The sequence below is a fragment of the Oncorhynchus masou genome, chromosome 30 (genome assembly GCF_036934945.1).
Source record: "Oncorhynchus masou masou isolate Uvic2021 chromosome 30, UVic_Omas_1.1, whole genome shotgun sequence".
NCBI classification, from domain to species: domain Eukaryota; kingdom Metazoa; phylum Chordata; class Actinopteri; order Salmoniformes; family Salmonidae; genus Oncorhynchus; species Oncorhynchus masou.
In genome coordinates this window covers 11232986-11258359 of record NC_088241.1, presented here as the reverse complement: position 1 = coordinate 11258359, position 25374 = coordinate 11232986, and the positions used below count along the sequence as shown (strand labels likewise).

At 43.2% G+C, this 25374-nt stretch overlaps 1 protein-coding gene across 2 annotated transcripts in view; it reads left to right on the top strand.

Moving 5' to 3' along the window:
• LOC135522058 (glutamate receptor ionotropic, kainate 2-like) overlaps nucleotides 1-25374 on the top strand; it is a 276893-nt gene that overhangs the window by 157840 nt on the left and 93679 nt on the right. For both annotated transcript variants that reach the window (XM_064947973.1, XM_064947974.1), the window contains exons 8-11: nucleotides 1012-1155; nucleotides 5504-5611; nucleotides 6534-6647; nucleotides 23541-23747. In XM_064947973.1, the coding sequence (XP_064804045.1) occupies nucleotides 1012-1155; nucleotides 5504-5611; nucleotides 6534-6647; nucleotides 23541-23747 (573 nt within the window). The remainder of the gene's footprint in view (nucleotides 1-1011; nucleotides 1156-5503; nucleotides 5612-6533; nucleotides 6648-23540; nucleotides 23748-25374) is intronic.

Genomic DNA, 25374 nt, shown 5'->3' with positions numbered 1-25374 from the left:
GAAGTCCACGATCAGCTCCTTCGTTTTGTTGATGTTGAAGGTGAGGTTATTTTCCTGGCCCAACTCCGCCAGGGCCCTCACCTCCTTCCTGTAGGCTGTCTCGTCGTTGTTGGTAATCAGGCCTACCACTGATGTTTCATCAGCAAACTTTATGATTGAGTTGAAGACGTGAGTGACCACGCAGTCATGAGAGAACAGGGAGTACAGGAGGGAGGAGAGCATGCACCCTTGTGGGGCCCCCGTGTTCAGGAGCAGCGTGGTGGAGATGTTGTTGCCTACCCTCACCACCTGGGGTGAGCCCATCAGGAAGTCCAGGATCCAGTTGCAAAGGTCGGGTTTCAGACCCAGGGCCCTGATCTTAGTGATGAGCTTAGAGGGCACTATTGTGTTGAAGGCTGAGCTGTATTCAATGAACATACTGTACATAGGTATTCCTGTTGTCCAGATGGAATGGGGCAGTGTGCAGTTCAATGACGATTGCGTCTGTGGATCTGTTGGGGCGGTTTGAAAATTGTAGTGGGCCTAGGGTGTCGGAAAAGATAGAGGTGACGTGATCCATAACTAGCCTCTCAAAGCACTTCATGATGACAAGAAGTGAGTGTTACGGGGCAATAGTAATTTAGTTCAGTTGCTTTCACTTTCTTGGGTACAGGAACAATGGTGGACATATTGAAGCAAGTGAGGACAACAGACTGATGAAATTATACGAAAAAATATATAAACCCAACATGTAAAGTCTTTGTCCCATGTTTCATGAGCTGAAATAAAAGATTCCAGAAATTTGCCATATGCTGAAAAAGCTCATTTCTCTCAAATGTTGGCCAGAAATGTATTTACATCCCTGTTAGCGAGCAGTTCTCATTTTCCAAGATAATCCATCCACCTGACAGGTGTGGCATATCAAGAAGCTGATTAAACAGCATGATCATTACACATGTGCACCTTGTGCTGGGGACATTAAAAGGCCACTCTTAAAATGTGCAGTTCTACATTCTCTCTGTTGTTTTCCAGACGGACGCTGCGCTCATGTACGATGCCGTGCACGTGGTGGCCGTGGCCGTGCAGCAGTCTCAGCAGATCACTGTCAGCTCCCTACAGTGCAACAGACACAAACCCTGGCGCTTTGGGAACAGATTCATGGCCCTCATCAAAGATGTACGTAGTATTATACACTACACACCGGCTCACTGGAAAGGCAGGGGAGGGATGGACATGGAGAGAGAGAATGAATGAGTGAGAGAGAGCCTATACACACCTAGGAGAGAGAGCATGAAAGAGAGAGAGAACGCCTATACACACATATGAGAGAGAGCATGAAAGAGAGGGAGAACGCCTACACACACATAGGAGAGAGAGAATGAATGAGTGAGTGAGAGAGAGCCTACACACACATAGGAGAGAGAGCATGAAAGAGAGAGAGAGAATGCCTACACACACCTAGGAGAGAGAGAATGAAAGAGAGAGAGAACGTCCACTCACACATAGGAGAGAGAGAATGAAAGAGTGAGAGAACGCCTACACACATAGGAGAGAGAGAATGAAAGAGAGAGAGAACGTCCACTCACACATAGGAGAGAGAGAATGAAAGAGAGAGAGAACGCCTACACACACATAGGAGAGAGAATGAAAGAGAGAGAGAACGTCCACACACACATAGGAGAGAGAATGAAAGAGAGAGAAGGCCTACACACACATAGGAGAGAGAGAATGAAAGAGTGAGAGAACGCCTACACACACATAGGAGAGAGAGAATGAAAGAGTGAGAGAACGCCTACACACACATAGGAGAGAGAGAATGAAAGAGAGAGAGAAGGCCTACACACACATAGGAGAGATAATGAAAGAGAGAGACAAGGCCTACACACATAGGAGAGAGAATGAAAGAGTGAGAGAACGCCTACACACATAGGAGAGAGAATGAAAGAGTGAGAGAACACCTACACACACATAGGAGAGAGAATGAAAGAGTGAGAGAACGCCTACACACACATAGGACAGAGAGAATAAAAGAGTGAGAGAACGCCTACACACACATAGGAGAGAGAATGAAAGAGAGAGAGAACGCCTACACACACATAGGAGAGAGAGAATGAAAGAGTGAGAGAACGCCTACACACACATAGGAGAGAGAGACACAAGAGAGACATACAGCGAGACAAGCTGGATGGGCACAAGGGGGCGATCAAAGAAATCAATGTAAATGAAATAAAAAGGCTTTGTTTTTAACTGCATTTTAATATTATGTACATTCATAGTTCCCCGAGAGCAGCAACCATCTTCATCTTAAACCTGTCTCCCTGTTTTCATATCATGTCCCTACAGAATGGGTCTACATGATCTTAATCTTAATCTTTCCTCAGTGTGCTAGATAGATTCTGGAAACTGGGGTGGTTAATCCAAACGTCCCTGTCTGTCAGCTATATTTAGGGTCTGTAAAGCCTAGCTACCCTGTTCTGTTCTGTTTGCTCTGTGAGATTTCACCAGAACCTTGCTAACACTCACACTGTCTCGGGGGTGGTGTGGCTGGAGGGTGGGGAGGACGAATGGAGGGATGAGGTTTTTGACATTATAAAGCTCTTTGTCTCGAACCGCCGCACAAATAATCTCACATCTCGCCACCTCTAGTGCTCTCTCTCTCTAAGCCTGTGGACCTGTACTAGGGTGGACATCAGCCAGCCCTCATAAAAGACACCACTGTTTAGCCTGATGGTCTTTATACACCACTGCACTGTCGATCCAGAGTGACATACAGGGTAACACTACACTATCACTGCATGGCCACTGTATCACAGGCTAACACTGAACTATCACTGCCTGGCGGGTGGGAGCATTGGGCCCGTAACCGAAAGGTTTCTGGATCGTATCCCCGAGCTGACAAGGTAAACATATGTCGTTCTGCCCCTGAGCAAGGCAGTTAACCCACTGTTTCCCAGGTGCCGATGATGTGGATGTCGACTAAGGCAGCCTCCAGCACCTCTCTGACTCAGAGGGGTTTTGTTAAATGCGGAAGACACATTTCAGTTGAATACATTCAGTTGTACTACTGACTAGGTATCCCCCTTTCCCTACACTGTCACTGAATCACCACTGTATTACAGGCTAACATTACACTATCACTGAATCACCAACTGTATCTGGCTAACATTACACTATCAGGCTGTATTACAGGCTAACATTACACTATCACTGAATCACCACTGTAAACCTGCTAACATTACACTATTTGAATCACCACTGTATTACATGTAACATTACACTATCACTGAATCACCACTGTATTACAGGCTAACATTACACTATCACTGAATCACCACTGTATTACAGGCTAACATTACACTATCATTGAATCACCACTGTATTACAGGCTAACATTACACTATCACTGAATCACCACTGTATTACAGGCTAACATTACACTATCACTGAATCACCACTGTATTACAGGCTAACATTACACTATCACTGAATCACCACTGTATTACAGGCTAACATTACACTATCACTGAATCACCAACTGTATCACCGGCTAACATTACACTATCATTGAATCACCACTGTATTACAGGCTAACATTACACTATCACTGAATCACCACTGTATTACAGGGTAGCATTACACTATCATTGATTCACCACTGTATTACAGGCTAACATTTATTGAATCACCACTGTATTACAGGCTAACATTTATCACTGAATCACCACTGTATTACAGGCTAACATTACACTATCACTGAATCACCACTGTATTACAGGCTAACATTACACTATCACTGAATCACCACTGTATCACAGGCTAACATTACACTATCACTGAATCACCATTGTATCACAGGCTAACATTACACTATCATTGATTCACCACTGTATCACAGGCTAACATTACACTATCACTGAATCACCACTGTATTACAGGCTAACATTACACTATCATTGATTCACCACTGTATTACAGGCTAACATTACACTATCACTGAATCACCACTGTATTACAGGCTAACATTACACTATCACTGAATCACCACTGTATTACAGGCTAACACTTACACTATCATTGAATCATGGCCACTGTATTCACAGGCTAACATTACACTATCACTGAATCACCACTGTATTACAGGTAACATTACACTATCACTGAATCACCACTGTATTACAGGCTAACATTACACTATCACTGAATCACCACTGTATTACAGGCTAACATTACACTATCATTGATTCACCACTGTATCACAGGCTAACATTACACTATCACTGAATCACCACTGTATTACAGGCTAACATTACACTATCACTGAATCACCACTGTATTACAGGCTAACATTACACTATCACTGAATCACCACTGTATTACAGGCTAACATTATACTATCACTGAATCACCACTGTATTACAGGCTAACATTACACTATCATTGATTCACCACTGTATCACAGGCTAACATTACACTATCATTGATTCACCACTGTATTACAGGCTAACATTACACTATCACTGAATCACCACTGTATTACAGGCTAACATTACACTATCACTGAATCACCACTGTATTACAGGCTAACATTACACTATCACTGAATCACCACTGTATTACAGGCTAACATTACACTATCACTGAATCACCACTGTATTACAGGCTAACATTACACTATCACTGAATCACCACTGTATTACAGGCTAACATTACACTATCATTGATTCACCACTGTATCACAGGCTAACATTACACTATCACTGAATCACCACTGTATTACAGGCTAACATTACACTATCATTGAATCACCACTGTATTACAGGCTAACATTACACTATCATTGAATCACCACTGTATTACAGGCTAACATTACACTATCATTGATTCACCACTGTATTACAGGCTAACATTACACTATCACTGAATCACCACTGTATTACAGGCTAACATTACACTATCACTGAATCACTGTATTACACTGAATCACCACTGTATTACAGGCTAACATTATACTATCACTGAATCACCACTGTATTACAGGCTAACATTACACTATCATTGATTCACCACTGTATTACAGGCTAACATTACACTATCACTGAATCACCACTGTATTACAGGCTAACATTACACTATCACTGAATCACCACTGTATTACAGGCTAACATTAAGCGTGTGTTACAAAAAGCGTCTGTGTCCTGGAGAAAGCTGTATAGAGTTTGTGTATGTGCTATTAATAATTAATGTACAGTGTGTGTGTGTGTGTGTTTGTAGCATACCTTTGTGTACTTGTGCGCCTTGCTTAAAGGTGAACTCTAATGAATAATGAATGTCTCTATTTTGCTGAGAATGAGTGAGCTCCTGTGACCTCTTGCTCTTTGGTTATGATGAATCTCTATCTCTCTTTCCCTCCCCCATCTCTTTCTCCTCACTCTCCATCCCTTTCACTCTTGCTTTCTCTCTCTTTTTCTGTCTCTCCTCCCTTCCTTCCTCTCGCTTCCTACCCCTCTCTCTTTCTCTCCTCCAGGCCCACTGGGATGGCTTGACTGGGCGGATCACTTTCAACAGAACCAACGGCTTGAGGACAGACTTTGACCTGGATGTGATTAGTCTGAAGGAGGACGGACTGGAGAAGGTACTAGGGGAGTGTGTGTGTGTGTTTGAGTGTGCATGTTTATAATAAATGACCATGTGTGCACGTCTATGGAGGAGATAATTCATTAAAGAAAGCTTGCCAACACAGCAGATCCAAGCACCAACCCACACACACACGCCATCCTTACACACATGCTCCCCTGTGTGTGCCTCTCAGATGCTCCTGACCTCCTTGTCTCTCTCTGTGGCGTGTGTCTGCGCCTCCATGAATAATTTACTCGATTCATGAAAAAACCTTCAGGAGCCCTCCAACCTCATGAAGGCTGAATTAAACAGTTGATTTGCAATTACAAAGCAGCCATCTCTTAGGCCTCAGTAGTGGGCATCAGAGAGAGGAGCAGGGCTGTTGTGTCTGTAGTGGGTTGGTGCTGCAGAGCAGAGTGTCTGCTGAGATGAGAAGCCCTGTAGCGGTTAAGATAATAACACCGCCAGGATGAGAGGCCCCTGCAGGCTCGCCCCTCTCCTCCTCCTCCTCTTCTGGCTGCTTCCACCAACCCCTCCTTACACCCTGTGCATGCACACACATACACTCAGTACTCCATCTCTTCAGCTCAAGTACACATTCCCAGAATTCTCCAGCACCTTTAGGACACGGCTGACAGCAGGTTTAACTCTTAACTCTTATCCTGCGGGATGAGATATACGAGCTGATCTAGGATCAGGATCTGCCTCTAGCTCTCTGTGGAAGAGGAGTGTGTGTGTGTCTTTGTGTGTGTTGTGTGTGTGTGTCTGTGTGTGTGTGTGTGTGTGTGTGTGTGTGTGTGTGTGTGTGCGTGTTTGTAATAACGCACCTCCCATCATATTTTCTCATAGACACACTCTCCCCTGAACAGTTTTTTGGTATGGAAGATATAACTGAAGTGCACTAAATGCTAATGTTTTGTCTGTGTTTTTCCCCTCAGATTGGAACATGGGACCCTCCTAGTGGCTTGAACATGACAGACCACCAGAAAGGGAAGACATCCAATGTCACAGACTCCTTAGCCAACAGATCTCTAGTTGTCTCCACCATACTGGTAAGTACCATTCCTCTTTGCTCTGGGATAGACACTTATTGTCTTTTCATAGAGAACTTAAATAGCTGGACTAACTGTCAGCTAGGTGCTATAACAGAGTTCTACCATGTCTACATAAGTGATTATGAATGCCCAGAACTGCTCTAAGTCTTAATTGACTCCTTGGAAAAGGTGTTATTCCTTTTAAGTTTTTAGGCCATTTTCTTTGAAAATTGATCCACTTGAATTTCTCAGGATGGTTGTCGGCCTGTGAGCGAATTTAATGAAAGTAGCCCGAAAGTACACCACTTTTAAATTACCAGTCCACACTTCACTTCACTGCTGTGGAGAGGTCCCTTTCCAATTGGTTGAGAACAGATTCAGGCAGGGCTAATTGGCTGATTGATTGTCCAATAAGATTTCCTGGTTTAAGGCTCTGTCTCTTGCATTTTATTAGTCCCTCTATTGAGGAGTTGTTTCTCTACCCAGTAATGTTAAACCCAGACATTCAGGGGAAGTTAAAGAGTGCCCTAAGATCTCTAATGCTTCTCTATGAGTCACACAGACCAACTCACAGCTGTACTTACTCAGGCTTCATTCAACCATCTTTGGCATTTTAGAAAAGCACTATAAACATCCTGTGTATAGAAGATTTATTTAAAAAATCTTAGCTTCAATGATGAGTGTGTAATGATGGGGCAGTGAGTAGGAAGCAGGTGAAACGTTTTAATACAACAATAAAACCAAGAACACGACACTAACATAAGGCAGTATGCCGATACACAAGAACAATACCAACTGGTGAGTGAACATAGGAGAGTGACATATGAAGGTAATGGAGACCAGGTGTGAATCATAATGATACACAGGTGCGCGTAATGACGAGTGCCAGGTGTGCGTAATGATGAATCCCAGAACCAGTGGTTAGTACTCTGGCGACGTCATATGCCGGAGGGGAGGAGCAGACGTGACATGGCGTATCACTCCACATCCTGTGGTGTCTATCTGTTGGGGTGGAGTTGACTTTGAGTTGTGAAGAAAGTCTGCTCTGGTGCTGTAGGGATTCTGTAGGCTCCACGATGACTCCATCCCTCCTATCTCCTCCATCTGAAAGCCATCCCAGAGCCTGCCGCAATTGACTCATCACGACTAAACAGGAAGCTTCTAGAATCAAGAAAGTTAAGGCAATTTACGATCCTATTATTAAGAACCAGAGCGTAAAAATAACAATATCAACCAAATTGCGGTTTGTCATTATTTATCCCGTGCTGCGCTTGCCTTACCTCTCCCATGCATGCTGCCGCTGTGCTCTGATTGAATTGCTGTTATTAGTTAAGACTCTAAATGTCTGTAATTGGTGCATCAGGATTGAGTCATGGGGAGATCTCGGCTGGCTTTGAGGGGAGGAGAAAAGAGGGAGGGCTGACAATAATTGGGTTTGTTACATTTGATTGATGCACACTTTTATCCAACTTCTCTTCATTTTCTTCATGCCAGACTGAAGGATTACAAGCCCCTCTTTAAAAGGTGGAGCTGTAATTAGTTTCCAATGCCTCAGAGATCTGAACTAATCAAAAGAGTTTTGGCCATTTTGTCAAGACCTCATATTGGTAATAGACTGGTAGTTAAATTGACAGTACTTCTAAGACCTCATACTGGTATTATACTGGTGGTTAATGTCACAGTACTTCTAAGACCTCATACTGGTATTATACTGGTGGTTAATGTCACAGTACTTCTAAGACCTCATACTGGTGTTATACTGGTGGTTAATGTCACAGTACTTCTAAGACCTCATACTGGTGTTATACTGGTGGTTAATGTCACAGTACTTCTAAGACCTCATACTGGTGTTATACTGGTGGTTAATGTCACAGTACTTCTAAGTCCTCATACTGGTGTTATACTGGTGGTTAATATCACAGTACTTCTAAGACCTCATACTGGTGTTATACTGGTGGTTAATGTCACAATACTTCTAAGACCTCATACTGGTATTATACTGGTGGTTAATGTCACAGTACTTCTAAGACCTCATACTGGTGTTATACTGGTGGTTAATGTCACAGTACTTCTAAGACCTCATACTGGTGTTATACTGGTGGTTAATGTCACAGTACTTCTAAGACCTCATACTGGTGTTATACTGGTGGTTAATGTCACAATACTTCTAAGACCTCATACTGGTGTTATACTGGTGGTTAATGTCACAGTACTTCTAAGACCTCATACTGGTGTTATACTGGTGGTTAATGTCACAGTACTTCTAAGACCTCATACTGGTGTTATACTGGTGGTTAATGTCACAATACTTCTAAGACCTCATACTGGTGTTATACTGGTGGTTAATGTCACAATACTTCTAAGACCTCATACTGGTATTATACTAGTGGTTAATGTCACAGTACTTCTAAGACCTCATACTGGTATTATACTGGTGGTTAATGTCACAGTACTTCTAAGACCTCATACTGGTTTTATACTGGTGGTTAATGTCACAATACTTCTAAGACCTCATACTGGTATTATACTGGTGGTTAATGTCACAATACTTCTAAGACCTCATACTGGTGTTATACTGGTGGTTAATGTCACAATACTTCTAAGACCTCATACTGGTATTATACTGGTGGTTAATGTCACAATACTTCTAAGACCTCATACTGGTGTTATACTGGTGGTTAATGTCACAATACTTCTAAGACCTCATACTGGTATTATACTGGTGGTTAATGTCACAATACTTCTAAGACCTCATACTGGTATTATACTGGTGGTTAATGTCACAGTACTTCTAAGACCTCATACTGGTATTATACTGGTGGTTTATGTCACAATATGCCCATGTGGCAATCGAAGAAGTCGTAGTATTTCACAACTGGTTTACTGCAACTGCATGAATTAGATGACTTTTTAGCATTATCAAAACCTGTGGTTTGAATTGAAGAGGGCAGACCATAAGCGCAGACAAAGGATATCTGGAAGGATTCTGTATGAAGGACTGGTCCAAGATCCCTCCCAATGTGTTCTTCAACTCTTTTACTTAATCTCTTTCTCAGAGAGAGAGAGAGAGAGAGAGAGAGAGAGAGAGAGAGAGAGAGAGAGAGAGAGAGAGAGAGAGAGAGAGAGAGCTTCCATTGGCAATTTAAACATGAAAGTTAGACTTAATATGAATATGTTGTGCCCAGGTCTAGATCTGTGCTTCTAACCTTAGTGTTATCTTTGTGTTACACACGCTCACACAAGCAATGCAAACAAGACTCACAGTATAATAATGATCACGAATGAGACAGATGTGAAAAACTCAATAATTACCTCACACTGACAAATAACTACTGTAAAGGTTCATTAAGCTAAATGACGGTATAATCAACCATAAGTAGCGAGTGCTATATCCTGTTGATAACCTGTTATACCCATCATCTGTCAAACATGTCTCTCTGGCTCTGCACAACTGCAATGGCTGGGGGATCAGCTATATATGCATTGTATTATAAACTATTTTCCCCGTTCAGCGGAATCAAGGCTCCAAGGGTAAGGAGTTGTTACTAAGGTAACAGGTAATGGGAATCTAAAGAAAAGAATAGACAAATCAACCTTTCAAGCTTATTTACTTTATTTCTTTGTATTTTCATACACTTCATGGTTCCTCTTTTGGTTTCTTTAGTCAAAGCACAGACACTCAAGTCGCTGAATTTCTTCACAAACCAACTTTGAAATCAAATTTGTTTCAAATATAGACTAGATGACCAAAATTATGTTGACACTCATTCCAAAATCATGGGCATTAATATGGAGTTGGTCCCCCATTTGGTGCTATAGCAGCCTCCACTCTTCTGGGAAGGTTTTCCACGAGATGTTGGAACATTGCTGCAGGAACTTGCTTCCATTCAGCCACAAGAGCATTAGAGAGGTCTGGTGCTGATGTTGGGTCGATTTGGCCTGGCTCACAGTCGGCGTTCCAATTCATCACAAAGGTTTTCAATGGGGATAAGGTAAAAAAATATATAAAAATAAATAAATAAATGTTGACTTTTATTTACTACAGTTGCGGGATATATGAATCGCCATTCGGGTTGAATTAAAAGGTACAAATCCACACACGCTCTGTCGGGCTCCCCGAGGATCAGTGGAGCCGAGAGAGAAAGAGAGAGAGAGCGAGACACGAGAGATGAGACACACAGAGAGAGAGAGAATGAATCAGTTTTGTTTTCATTATATAATATACCCTTTTCCCCATATAGCGGAATCTGATTTTTCATAGTGCTTATCAAGGCCCCAAGGATAAGGAGTCGTTACTAAGGTAACAGGTAAAGGGGATCTAAATAAATTAATAGACCAGTCGACTTTTCAATGTCTTCATACACTCTTCATGGCTTTTAAAGGTACTTACATTCAAGCAACTATTTATCTTCACTGATTGACTTTGAAATCAGAATTATGTCAAATATATTTCATAAACATATTGGTTGTATTATTTGGGTATTTCAGAATTGTTCATCACTATTTCTAGTTTGACCATTTCAGATTCTTCGAATTAAACTTGATTAAACAGTGAGCCTATGGGAAGTCTTCCATGACTCTACATGACACGTAGAGAGCACTGAGTGGGTTCTCTTTGTTCTTTGCTCTAGGCGGTAGCCTCGTAGCATACTGGTCCAATCATTATAAAAATAAAATAAATGCTCAAATGAGTCAGCATCATTGGGACACATTATTTTCATTGGGTCACATATTACATTTTAGAAGAATCAAGGTGATTTTGCATTCAAGGGTGAGTGACTCTCCAGATCAGCAGTATAAATACAGAAGTACTTTAATAAGCTTTGCTATACAGAGATAGCTAGCTAGTCTGTTTAGATTTTCTTGCCTCCTCCACTGTTTGAAATGAAAGATGCTTCCCCCCCACACACACACACAAAGCGTGCCTGCACAAACACATGCGCACGCAGGCACACATACACAGACACTGTGTTTATACGATTAATTGTGATTAAATCGCTGTTATCTGCTCATAATTCAATTTCCAGGGAAGAACATTTCCACAGAATGTATTCAGGACCACATTGAAAATAACAAGTGCTGTATAATACTTTCATTTGTTGTCCGATGGACAGACAGACAGACTAATAAAACAGTGTTAGGTGTTAATGGGCCCACGGCCTGTTTATGATAATTACACTCTTTCACAGTTGACAGAAGGTGAGAGGTTATACTCTGCTAACGGGCTGACAATAGCTACATTGTGCTCATTGTGCTAGATAATACATATTCCAATGAAAAACATGGCAGCACTGGGAAAGAGGCCTATTCAGAGAGAGGAGATTACAGTTTATGTCTAACAGTGGGGGGGGGGCTAAAGGCCTGTCCACGTCCATTACAAATGACTCAATTAGCATACTGGAGCATTCATGTATGTTACAATTGATGTCCTCATGGGTGAATGATTTACATTGGTAATTATTGTTGACTACTCGTTAGCCCCTATCTTTGTTGTATGAGAGGATGTGGATCTGCCTTATTAACATAACCACAACAGAGGGCCACCATTGTTCCTGTTCCCAAGAAAGCTAAGGTATCTGGAGCTAAACGACTATCGCCACGTAGCACTCACTTCATCATGAAGTCCTTTGAGAGACTAGTCAAGGATCATATCACCTCCACCCTACCTGACACCCTAGACCCACTCCAATTATGTGACAAATAAAATTTGATTTGAAATTTGATTTGATTTGATTTGAATTTGCTTACCGCCCCAATAGGTCCACAGACGATGCAATCACAATCACACTGCCCTAACCCATCTGGACAAGAGGAATACTTATGTAAGAATATGTAAGGATGCCGCTTGGGGCGGCAGGGTAGCCTAGTGGTTAGAGCGTTGGACTAGCAACCGGAAGGTTGCGAGTTCAAACCCCCAAGCTGACAAGGTACAAATCTGTCGTTCTGCCCCTGAACAGGCAGTTAACCCACTGTTCCCAGGCCGTCATTGAAAATAAGAATTTGTTCTTAACTGACTTGCCTGGTTAAATAAAGGTAAAATTAAAATGCTGTTCATTGAGAAAGCTGTTCACCCTCCAAACTCATTAAGCTCGAGATTCTGGGTCTCGACCCCGCCCTGTGCAACTGGGTCCTAGACTTTCTGACGGGACCCCCCAGGTGGTGAGGGTAGCAACTCCACCCCGCTGATCCTCAACACTGGGGCCCCACAAGGTTGAGCTCTCAGCCCTCTCCTGTACTCCCTGTTCACCCATGACTGCATGAACATGCACGCCTCCAACTCAATCATCAAGTTTGCTGACGACACTACAGTAGTAGGCTTGATTACCAACAACGACAAGATGGCCTTGACGGAGGAGGTGAGGGCCCTCGGAGTGTGGTGTCAGGAAAATAACCTCACACTCAATGTCAGCAAAACAAAGGAGCTGATCGTGGACTTCAGGACACCGCAGAGGGAGCACCCCCCTATCCACATCGATGGAACAGTAATGGAGAAGGTTGAAAATGTTAAATTCCTCGGTGTACACATCACGGACAAACTGAATTGGTCCACCCACACAGACAGCTTTGTGAAGAAGGCGCAACAGCGCCTCTTCAACTTCCGGAGGCTGAAGAAATTTGGCTTGTCACCAAAAACACTCACAAACTTTTACAGATGCACAATCGAGAGCATCCTGTCGGGCTGTTTCACCGCCTGGTATGGCAACTTCTCTGCCCACAACTGTAAGGCTAACCAGAGGGTAGTGAGGTCCGCACAATGCATCACTGGGGGCAAACTACCTGCCCTCCAGGACACCTACACCACCCGATGTCACAAGAAGGCCAAAAAGATCATCAAGGACAACAACCACCCTAGCCACTGCCTGTTCACCACACTATCATCCAGAAGGTGAGGTCAGTACAGGTGCATCAAAGCTGGGACCGAGAGACTGAAAAACAGCTTCTATCTCAAGGCCATCAGACGGTTAAACAGCCATCACTAACATTGAGTGGCTGCTGCCAACATACTGACTCAAATCACGAGCCACTTTAATTATAAAAAATGTGATTTAATAAATGTATCACTAGTCACTTTAAACAATGCCACTTTATATAATGTTTACAAACCCTACATTATTCATCTCATATGTACAGTGGGGCAAAAAAGTATTTAGTCAGCCACCAATTGTGCAAGTTCTCCCACTTAAAAAGATGAGAGAGGCCTGTAATTTTCATCATAGGTACACTTCAACTATGACAGACAAAATGAGAAAACGAAATCCAGAAAATCACATTGTAGGATTTCTAACTAATTTATTTGCAAATTATGGTGGAAAATAAGTATTTGGTCACCTACAAACAAGCAAGATTTCTGGCTCTCACAGACCTGTAACTTCTTCTTTGAGATGCTCCTCTGTCCTCCACTCGTTACCTGTATTAATGGCATACGTTTGAACTTGTTATCAGTATAAAAGACACCTGTCCACAACCTCAAACAATCACACTCCAAACTCCACTATGGCCAAGACCAAAGAGCTGTCAAAGGACACCAGAAACAAAATTGTAGACCTGCACCAGGCTGGGAAGACTGAATCTGCAATAGGTAAGCAGCTTGGTTTGAAGAAATCAACTGTGGGAGCAATTATTAGGAAATAGAAGACATACAAGACCACTGATAATCTCCCTCGATTTTGGCTCCATGCAAGATCTCACCCCGTGGGGTCAAAATGATCACAAGAGCGGTGAGCAAAAATCCCAGAACCACACGGGGGGACCTAGTGAAGGACCTGCAGAGAGCTGGGACCAAAGTAACAAACGCCTACCATCAGTAACACACCGTCTGAAGTTTGCTAGAGAGCATTTGGATGATCCAGAAGAAGATTGGGAGAATGTCATATGGTCAGATGAAACCAAAATATTACTTTTTGGTGAAAACTCAACTCGTCGTGTTTGGAGGACAAAGAATGCTGAGTTGCATCCAAAGAACACCATACCTACTGTGAAGCTTGGGGGTGGAAACATCATGCTTTGGGCTGTTTTTCTGCAAAGGGACCAGGACGACTGATCCGTGTAAAGGAAAGAATGAATGGGGCCATGTATCATGAGATTTTGAGTGAAAACCTCCTTCCATCAGCAAGAGCATTGAAGATGAAACGTGGATGGGTCTTTCAGCATGACAATGATCCCAAACACACCGCCCGGGCAACGAAGGAGTGGCTTCGTAAGAAGCATTTCAAGGTCCTGGAGTGGCCTAGCCAGTCTCCAGATCTCAACCCCATAGAAAATCTTTGGAGGGAGTTGAAAGTCCGTGTTGCCCAGCAACAGCCCCAAAACATCACTGCTTCTAGAGGAGATCTGCATGGAGGAATGGGCCAAAATAACAGCAACAGTATGTGAAAACCTTGTGAAGACTTACAGAAAACATTTGATCTCTGTCATTGGCAACTAAGGGTATATAACAAAGTATTGAGATAAACTTTTGTTATTGACCAAATACTTATTTTCCATTATGATTTTCTGTTATTTTTGTTTCTCATTTTGTCTGTGTTAGTTGAAATGTACCTATGATGAAAATTACAGGCCTCTCTCATCTTTTTAAGTGGGAGAACTTGCACAATTGGTGGCTGACTAAATACTTTTTTGCCCCACTGTATATACTGTACTCTATACCATCTACTGCATCTTGCCTATGCCGTTCGGCCATCACTCATCCATATATTTGCATGTGCATAGTCTTATTCATTCCTTTACACTTGTGTGTAAAAGGTAGTTGTGAAATTGTTAGATTACTTGTTAGATATTACTGCATGGTCGGAACTAGAAGCACAAGCATTTCGCTACACTTGCATTAACTTCTGCTAACCATGTGTATGTGACCAATAACATTAGATTTGAACCTTTTACTGCAGTGGGCTAAATCAGGGTCACTCAGAGTGTTTCTTGGTAGTCTTAAACAAACCTACTTTTAATCGAAAGTATACATCTCACAGACATGGTTATGGGCTTAAAAAAGAAACCTGTACCATGTCACTTATAGAGTTGAAATGTATAATTGTTTTTGATAGAAACACCAGATTTCCGGCTGTCAAAAATATATATATATACCCTACAGTGTAAAAGTTTGGGGTTGCTTAGAAATGTCCTTGTTTTTGAAAGAAAAACAAAAAACTTTTGTCCATTAAAATAACATCAAATTAATCAGAAATACAGTGTAGACATTGTTAATGTTGTAAATGACTATTGTAGCTGGAAACGGCAGATTTTTTTATGGAATATCTACATAGGAGTACAGAGGCCCATTATCAGCAACCATCACTCCTGTGTTCCAATGGCACGTTGTGTTACAGTGCCTTGCGAAAGTATTCGCCCCCCTTGAACTTTGCGACCTTTTGCCACATTTCAGGCTTCAAACATAAAGATATAAAACTGTATTTTTTTGTGAAGAATCAACAACAAATGGGACACAATCATGAAGTGGAACGACATTTATTGGATATTTCAAACTTTTTTAACAAATCAAAAACTGAAACATTGGGCGTGCAAAATTATTCAGCCCCCTTAAGTTAATACTTTGTAGCGCCACCTTTTGCTGCGATTACAGCTGTAAGTCGCTTGGGGTATGTCTCTATCAGTTTTGCACATCGAGAGAATGAAATTTTTTCCCATTCCTCCTTGCAAAACAGCTCGAGCTCAGTGAGGTTGGATGGAGAGCATTTGTGAACAGCAGTTTTCAGTTCTTTCCAAAGATTCTCGATTGGATTCAGGTCTGGACTTTGACTTGGCCATTCTAACACCTGGATATGTTTATTTTTGAACCATTCCATTGTAGATTTTGCTTTATGTTTTGGATCATTGTCTTGTTGGAAGACAAATCTCCGTCCCAGTCTCAGGTCTTTTGCAGACTCCATCAGGTTTTCTTCCAGAATGGTCCTGTATTTGGCTCCATCCATCTTCCCATCAATTTTAACCATCTTCCCTGTCCCTGCTGAAGAAAAGCAGGCCCAAACCATGATGCTGCCACCACCATGTTTGACAGTGGGGATGGTGTGGTCAGAGTGATGAGCTGTGTTGCTTTTACGCCAAACATAACGTTTTGCATTGTTGCCAAAAAGTTCAATTTTGGTTTCATCTGACCAGAGCACCTTCTTCCACATGTTTGGTGTGTCTCCCAGGTGGCTTGTGGCAAACTTTAAACAACACTTTTTATGGATATCTTTAAGAAATGGCTTTCTTCTTGCCACTCTTCCATAAAGGCCAGATTTGTGCAATTTTTCGACTGATTGTTGTCCTATGGACAGTGTTTCCCACCTCAGCTGTAGATCTCTGCAGTTCATCCAGAGTGATCATGGGCCTCTTGGCTGCATCTCTGATCAGTCTTCTCCTTGTATGAGCTGAAAGTTTAGAGGTACGGCCAGGTCTTGGTAGATTTGCAGTGGTCTGATACTCCTTCCATTTAAATATTATCGCTTGCACAGTGCTCCTTGGGATGTTTAAAGCTTGGGAAATCTTTTTGTATCCAAATCCGGCTTTAAACTTCTTCACAACAGTATCTCGGACCTGCCTGGTGTGTTCCTTGTTCTTCATGATGCTCTCTGCGCTTTTAACGGACCTCTGAGACTATCACAGTGCAGGTGCATTTATACGGAGACTTGATTACACACAGGTGGATTGTATTTATCATCATTAGTCATTTAGGTCAACATTGGATCATTCAGAGATCCTCACTGAACTTCTGGAGAGAGTTTGCTGCACTGAAAGTAAAGGGGCTGAATAATTTTGCACACCCAATTCTTCAGTTTTTGATTTGTTAAAAAAGTTTGAAATATCCAATAAATGTCGTTCCACTTCATGATTGTGTCCCACTTGTTGTTGATTCTTCACAAAAAAATACAGTTTTATATCTTTATGTTTGAAGCCTGAAATGTGGCAAAAGGTTGCAAAGTTCAAGGGGGCCGAATACTTTCGCAAGGCACTGTAGCTCATCCAAGTTTATAATTTTAAAAGGCTAACTGATCATTAGAAAACCCTTTTGCAATTATATTAACACAGCTGAAAACTGTTGTTCTGATTAAAGAAGCAATAAAACTGGCCTTCTTTAGACTAGTTGAGTATCTGGAGCAGCCTTCATTTCTCAGAACAAGAATAGACTGATGAGTTTCAGAAGAAAGTTATTTTTTGAAGGCCATTTTGAGCCTGTAAACGAACCCACAAATGCTGATGTTTTTTTTTTAAATGTGCTTTTCTTTCAACAACAAGGACATTTATAAGTGGCCCAAACTTTTGAACAGTAGTGTATAACTTAATAACATTCCACAAGAGGCCACTAGTCATTTGACTGCATGAAAGGGCAACAGCAGGGTATTTACTTTAAACGTAAAATGTTTAGTTCTCTGTTAGGTTTATAGTAGCTTTATAGAAGCTTTTCAGTCACCTTTGTCAGTGTCCTCTCTCTCTCTCTCTCTCTCTCTCTCTCTCTCTCTCTCTTAGATGTTCTTAATTGGTTTACTAAATCTTTCCTCCTTTCAAATACTGTACATCAAATACTTTCTGAGTGCACTGCACAGAGGCAGTGTCCGCTTCAAAGTTAAACTTCAGGTGGCTTTGCCAGACTACCCATCATGCATCGCACCTTTATGCCCTTGAACACCCTCTTTTTTTTAGCTGGCTCCTCACCACTCCTCTGACTAGGTTACAAACAGAGAGAGGAAGAGAGATGAGAGCTGCTGATAAGGTCTATAGATAGAGAGGGTGGGGATGTTTAAAAGGACAGGAGACAGGAGAGAAAGATAGTGAGGAAGACAGAAAATGATGGAGGGAGAGGAAGAGAGGGGGAGAAAGAGAGAGAAAGTGATGGAGGGAGAGGAAGAGGGGGAGAAAGAGAGAGAAAGTGATGGAGGGAGAGGAAGAGAGGGGGAGAAAGAGAGAGAAAGTGATGGAGGGAGAGGAAGAGAGGGGGAGACAGAGAGAGAAAGTGATGGAGGGAGAGGAAGAGAGGGGGAGAAAGGGAGAGAAAGAGATCTCTTTGAGTTGGATAGCAGATCATTGGGCTAGTCGGCTATATTATTGATCCCTTTCAATTCCCTGACAGAAGATTGTTGTAGTGGTCAGAGAATAATCTCACCAAAAAAAAGCAATCAGTTATATCACTCGGCATGTACAGTGCATTCAGAGAGTATTAAGACCCATTGACTTTATCCACATTTTGTTACGTTACAGACTTATTCTAAAATTGATTCAATTGTTTATTTTTTTAATCATCAATCTACACCAATACCCCATAATGACAAATCAAAACTGTTTATTTTTGTATTTTTACAAAGAAAAGCAAAGAGGCACTGAGTTTGAAGGTAGACCTAGAAATACATCCACAGGTACACCTCCAGTTGATTAAAATGTTGTCAATTAGCCTATCAGAAGCTTCTAAAGCCATGACATCATTTTTGGACTTTTCCAAGCTGTTTAAAGGCACAGTTAACTTAGTGTATGTTTTTTTCACCTTTATTTAACCAGGTAGGCAAGTTGAGAACAAGTTCTCATTTACAATTGCGACCTGGCCAAGATAAAGGCAAGCAGTTTGACACATACAACGACATACAAGTTACACATGGAGTAAAACAAACATACAGTCAATAATACAGTATAAACAAGTCCATATACGATGTGAGCAAATGAGGTGAGATAAGGGAGGTAAAGGCAAAAAAAGGCCATGGTGGCAAAGTAAATACAATATAGCATGTAAAACACTGGAATGGTAGATTAGCAATGGAAGAATGTGCAAAGTAGAAATAAAAATAATGGGGTGCAAAGGAGCAAAATAAATAAATAAATTAAATACAGTAGGGAAAGAGGTAGTTGTTTGGGCTAAATTATAGGTGGGCTATGTACAGGTGCAGTAATCTGTGAGCTGCTCTGACAGTTGGTGCTTAATTAAAGCTAGTGAGGGAGATAAGTGTTTCCAGTTTCAGAGATTTTTGTAGTTCGTTCCAGTCATTGGCAGCAAAGAACTGGAAGGAGAGGCGGCCAAAGAAAGAATTGGTTTTGGGGGTGACGAGAGAGATATACCTGCTGGAGCGTGTGCTACAGGTGGGAGATGCTATGGTGACCAGCGAGCTGAGATAAGGGGGGACTTTACCTAGCAGGGTCTTGTAGATGACATGGAGCCAGTGGGTTTGGCGACGAGTATGAAGCGAGGGCCAGCCAATGAGAGTGGACAGGTCGCAATGGTGGGTAGTATATGGGGCTTTGGTGACAAAACGGATTGCACTGTGATAGACTGCATCCAATTTGTTGAGTAGGGTATTGGAGGCTATTTTGTAAATGACATCGCCAAAGTCGAGGATTGGTAGGATGGTCAGTTTTATAAGGGTATGTTTGGCAGCATGAGTGAAGGATGCTTTGTTGCGAAATAGGAAGACAATTCTAGATGTAACTTTGGATTGGAGATGTTTGATATGGGCCTGGAAGGAGAGTTTACAGTCTAACCAGACACCTAAGTATTTGTAGTTGTCCACGTATTCTAAGTCAGAGCCGTCCAGAGTAGTGATGTTGGACAGGCGGGTAGGTGCAGGTAGCGATCGGTTGAAGAGCATGCATTTAGTTTTACTTGTATTTAAGAGCAGTTGGAGGCCACGGAAGGAGAGTTGTATGGCATTGAAGCTTGCCTGGAGGTTTGTTAACACAGTGTCCAAAGAAGGGCCAGAAGTATACAGAATGGTGTCGTCTGCGTAGAGGTGGATCAGAGACTCACCAGCAGCAAGAGCGACCTCATTGATGTATACAGAGAAGAGAGTCGGTCCAAGAATTGAACCCTGTGGCACCCCCATAGAGACTGCCAGAGGTCCGGACAGCAGACCCTCCGATTTGACACACTGAACTCTATCAGAGAAGTAGTTGGTGAACCAGGCGAGGCAATCATTTGAGAAACCAAGGCTGTTCAGTCTGCCAATGAGGATGTGGTGATTGACAGAGTCGAAAGCCTTGGCCAGATCAATGAATACGGCTGCACTAATGTTTCTTATCGATGGCGGTTAAGATATCGTTTAGGACCTTGAGCGTGGCTGAGGTGCACCCATGACCAGCTTTGAAACCAGATTGCATAGCAGAGAAGGTATGGTGAGATTCGAAATGGTCGGTAATCTGTTTGTTGACTTGGCTTTCGAAGACCTTAGAATGGCAGGGTAGGATAGATATAGGTCTGTAGCAGTTTGGGTCAAGAGTGTCCCCCCCTTTGAAGAGGGGGATGACCGCAGCTGCTTTCCAATCTTTGGGAATCTCAGACGACACGAAAGAGAGGTTGAACAGGCTAGTAATAGGGATGGCAACAATTTCGGCAGATAATTTTAGAAAGAAAGGGTCCAGATTGTCTAGCCCGGCTGATTTGTAAGGGTCCAGATTTTGCAGCTCTTTCAGAACATCAGCTGAACGGATTTGGGAGGAGAAATGGGGAAGGCTTGGGTGAGTTGCTGTGGGGGGTGCAGTGCTGTTGACCGGGGTAGGAGTATGTAAACATCTGACCCACTGGATGTGTGATACAGTGAATTATAAATTAAATAATCTGTCTGTAAACAATTGTTGGAAAAATTACTTGTATCATGAACTAAGTAGATGTCCTAACGGACTTGACAAAACTATAGTTTGTTAACAAGAAATCAATGGAGTGGTTGAAAAATGAGTTTTACTGACTCCAACCTCCAAACTTCTGACTTCAAAAGTAACAATACTTCAAAGTTCTACTTAAGTAGTTTTCTTTTGTATCTGTACTTTACTTTATTATTTATATTCTTGACAAGTTTTACTTTTGCTTCACTATATTCCTAAAGAAAATAATACTAGTGCTCGTTACATTTTGAATGCTTAGCAGGACAGGAAAAAAAACAATTCACGCACTTATCAAGAGACCATTCCTGGGAATCCCCTGCTTCTGATTTAGTGGACTCATTAAACACAAAATCTTCATTTGTAAATGATGTCTTTGTGTTGTAGTGTGCCCTTGGCTATCCGTAAATAATACAATAAATGAATAAATTGTGCTGCCTGGTTTGCATAATAAAAGCTATTTTAAATTATTTATACTTCTACTTTTGATACTGAAGTATATTTTTGCAGTTACATGTACTTTTGATACTTCAATATATTTTAAACCAAATACTTTTCGACTTTTACTCAAGTAGTATTTTACTGGGTGACTTTCACTTTTTCTTGAGTCATTTTCTAAAGTAAAGTATCTTTACTTTTACTCAAGTATGACAATTGGGTATTTTTTACACCAATGACCAATAGATGCTACTACATGTGTTAGCATCTCCTTGTTCTCATCAAATCTCTGAGCCAGTAAAATGTGTGAAAGCTGGTTGAGATCCGACATGATTTTGTTTGTACCGTGGGCACAATTACATGGTCAACAACACCTGTTTGATAATATATTCTCTGCCTGATTTTACTGAGAGAGATGGGGGTAGAGGGGAGAGAGATGGGGGTAGAGGGGAGAGAGCTGGGGTAGAGGGGAGAGAGATGGGGGTAGAGGGGAGAGAGATGGGGTAGAGGGGAGAGAGATGGGGGTAGAGGGGAGAGAGATGGGGAGAGAGTTGACGGTAGAGGGGAGAGAGATGGAGGTAGAGGGGAGAGAGATGGGGTAGAGGGGAGAGAGATGACGTAGAGGGGAGAGAGATGACTGTAGAGGGGAGAGAGATGACGGTAGAGGGGAGAGAGATGACGGTAGAGGGGAGAGAGATGGGGTAGAGGGGAGAGAGATGACGGTAGAGGGGAGAGAGATGACGGTAGAGGGGAGAGAGATGGGGTAGAGGGGAGAGAGATGGCGGTAGAGGGGAGAGAGATGACGGTAGAGGGGAGAGAGATGAGAGATGACGGTAGGGGAGGGGGGAGAGAGATGACGGTAGAGGGGAGAGAGATGGCGGTAGAGGGGAGAGAGATGGCGGTAGAGGGGAGAGAGATGACGTAGAGGGGAGAGAGATGACGTAGAGGGGAGAGAGATGACGGTAGAGGGGAGAGAGATGACGATAGAGGGGAGAGAGATGACGGTAGAGGGGAGGGAGATGGGAGAGAGATGGGGGTAGAGGGGAGAGAGATGGGGGTAGAGGGGAGAGAGATGGGGTAGAGGGGAGAGAGATGGGGTAGAGGGGAGAGAGATGGGGGTAGAGGGGAGAGAGATGGGGGTAGAGGGGAGAGAGATGACGGTAGAGGGGAGAGAGATGGGGGTAGAGGGGAGAGAGATGGGGGTAGAGGGGAGAGAGATGGGGGTAGAGGGGAGAGAGATGGGGTGGAGGGGAGAGAGGGATAGAAAGAGAGAGATGAGATATATATATAGTGGAGAAAGCAAGAAAGAGGGTGTGTGGGGTAGATAAAGAGAGAGAGAGTGAGAGGCAGCGAACGAGAAAGGGAGGGGAAGAGAGGGAAGAGGAAGACAGGATCCAGAGCGTGAAAGAGGACACTAGTAATCTCCCCAGCTGTTCGTACTAACAAAGAGGATGTGCTGTGTCAGTTATCAGCATCTCTGATCTTATTTACAAAGCATCTGGTGTCCTGAGAGCCAGGGACAGGGACAGGGACAGACCCCCAGCCAGCATGTTCAGCCTTAGAGGAGAGGAGGACCGAGTCAGAGATATGGAGGATTATCTCTTATTATGGTCATGCTTCCATCACTCCATTCACCTTGTATCACATTTCTGAGACTGCATGCCAATACTCCACAGACACACACACACGCACACAACCACACACCCTCCTTATTTTAGCAGCAGTGGTCCTTCCCCCTCTGTTCCCCTCCCTCTCTCCTGTAGCCAGTGTGTGTCCAGGCACGTCAGGCTTTGAGCCTATCTCACACATCAAACACACTCACAGAAAGGCCTTATCAGATTGGAGAAGATCCAGTGACTGATCCAGTGTTCGTCCACCCCTGTCCTCTCTCCAACCTAACAGGTGGAGCCCTATGTGATGTTCAAGAAGTCAGACAAGCCCCTTTACGGTAACGACCGCTTTGAGGGTTACTGCATCGACCTGCTGAGGGAGCTGGCTAGCATCCTGGGGTTCACCTACGAGTTGCGTCTGGTGGAGGACAGCCGCTACGGAGCCCAGGACGAGACCACGGGCCAGTGGAACGGCATGGTCAAGGAGCTGATCGACCACGTGAGTCTGGACCTACCTCACTACTCGGAAATGTTCTATGTAAATTATTCAAGTTTAATTAATGAGGTGGTAAAGAGCTAGAGGCCGTGGGAGGGAATGTATTTTGTCGGAAGTGTGTGTGACAAGGGTTTGTATAGTTGTATTTATTTTTGACAAACATGTTTTTGGCTTAGAGAGAGACAATGAGAAAGAAAAAGGGAGAGGTAGAGCGGTAGAGAGGTAGAGAGGTAGAGAGGTAGAGCGGTAGAGAGGTAGAGAGGAAAAACGGTAGAGAGGTAGAGAGGTAGAGAGGTAGAGAGGTGGAGAGGTAGAGAGGTGGAGAGGTAGAGAGGTAGAGAGGTAGAACGGTAGAATGGTAGAGGTAGAGAGGAAAAGCGGTAGAGAGGTAGAGAGGTAGAGTGGTAGAGAGGTAGAGAGGTAGAGAGGTAGAACGGTAGAGAGGTAGAGAGGAAAAGCGGTAGAGAGGTAGAGCGGTAGAGAGGTGGAGAGGTGGAGAGGTGCATAGCTAGAGAGGTAGAGCGGTAGAGAGGTAGAGCGGTAGTGAGGTGAGAGAGGTAGAGAGGTAGAGCAGTAGAGAGGTAGAGCGGTAGAGAGGTGAGATAGGTAGAGAGGTAGAGAGGTGAGATAGGTAGAGAGGTAGAGACGTAGAGAGGTGAGATAGGTAGAGAGGTAGAGAGGTAGAGAGAGTAGAGAGGTTAGAGAGGTAGAGAGGGTAGAGAGGTAGAGAGGTAGAGCGGTAGAGAGGTAGAGAGGTAGAGCGGTAGAGAGGTGAGAGAGAGAGAGTTGGAGTGGTAGAGAGGTAGAATGGTAGAGAGGTAGAGCAGTAGAGAGGTAAAAAGGAAAAACGGTAGAGAGGTAGAGAGGTGGAGAGGTGGAGAGGTGGAGAGGTAGAGAGGTAGAGAGGTAGAGAGGTAGAACGGTAGAGGTAGAGAGGAAAAGCGGTAGAGAGGTAGAGAGGTAGAGCGCTAGAGCGGTAGAGAGGTAGAGAGGTAGAGCGGAAGAGAGGAAAAGCGGTAGAGAGGTAGAGCGGTAGAGAGGTAGAGAGGTGGAGAGGTAGAGCGGTAGAGTGGTAGAGAGGTAGAGAGGTGAGATAGGTAGAAAGGTAGAGACGTAGTGAGGTGAGATAGGTAGAGCGGTAGAGCAGTAGAGAGGTAGAGAGGTAGGGGTGAGATAGGTAGAGAGGTAGAGAGGTGAGATAGGTAGAGAGGTAGAGAGGTGAGATAGGTAGAGAGAAGTAGAGAGGTAGAGAGGTGAGATAGGTAGAGAGGTAGAGACGTAGAGAGGTGAGATAGGTAGAGAGGTGAGATAGGTAGAGAGGTGAGATGGTAGAGAGGTAGAGAGGTGAGATAGGTAGAGAGGTAGAGACGTAGAGAGGTGAGATAGGTAGAGAGGTGAGATGGGTAGAGAGATAGAGAGGTGAGATAGGTAGAGAGGTAGAGAGGTAGAGCGGTAGAGAGGTAGAGAGGAAAAGCGTTAGAGAGGTAGAGCGGTAGAGAGGTAGAGCCTTAGAGAGGTAGAGCGGTAGAGAGGTAGAGAGTTAGAGAGGTAGAGCGGTAGAGAGGTAGAGCGGTAGAGAGGTAGAGCGGTAGAGAGATAGAGAGGTAGAGGTAGAGCAGTAGAGAGGTAG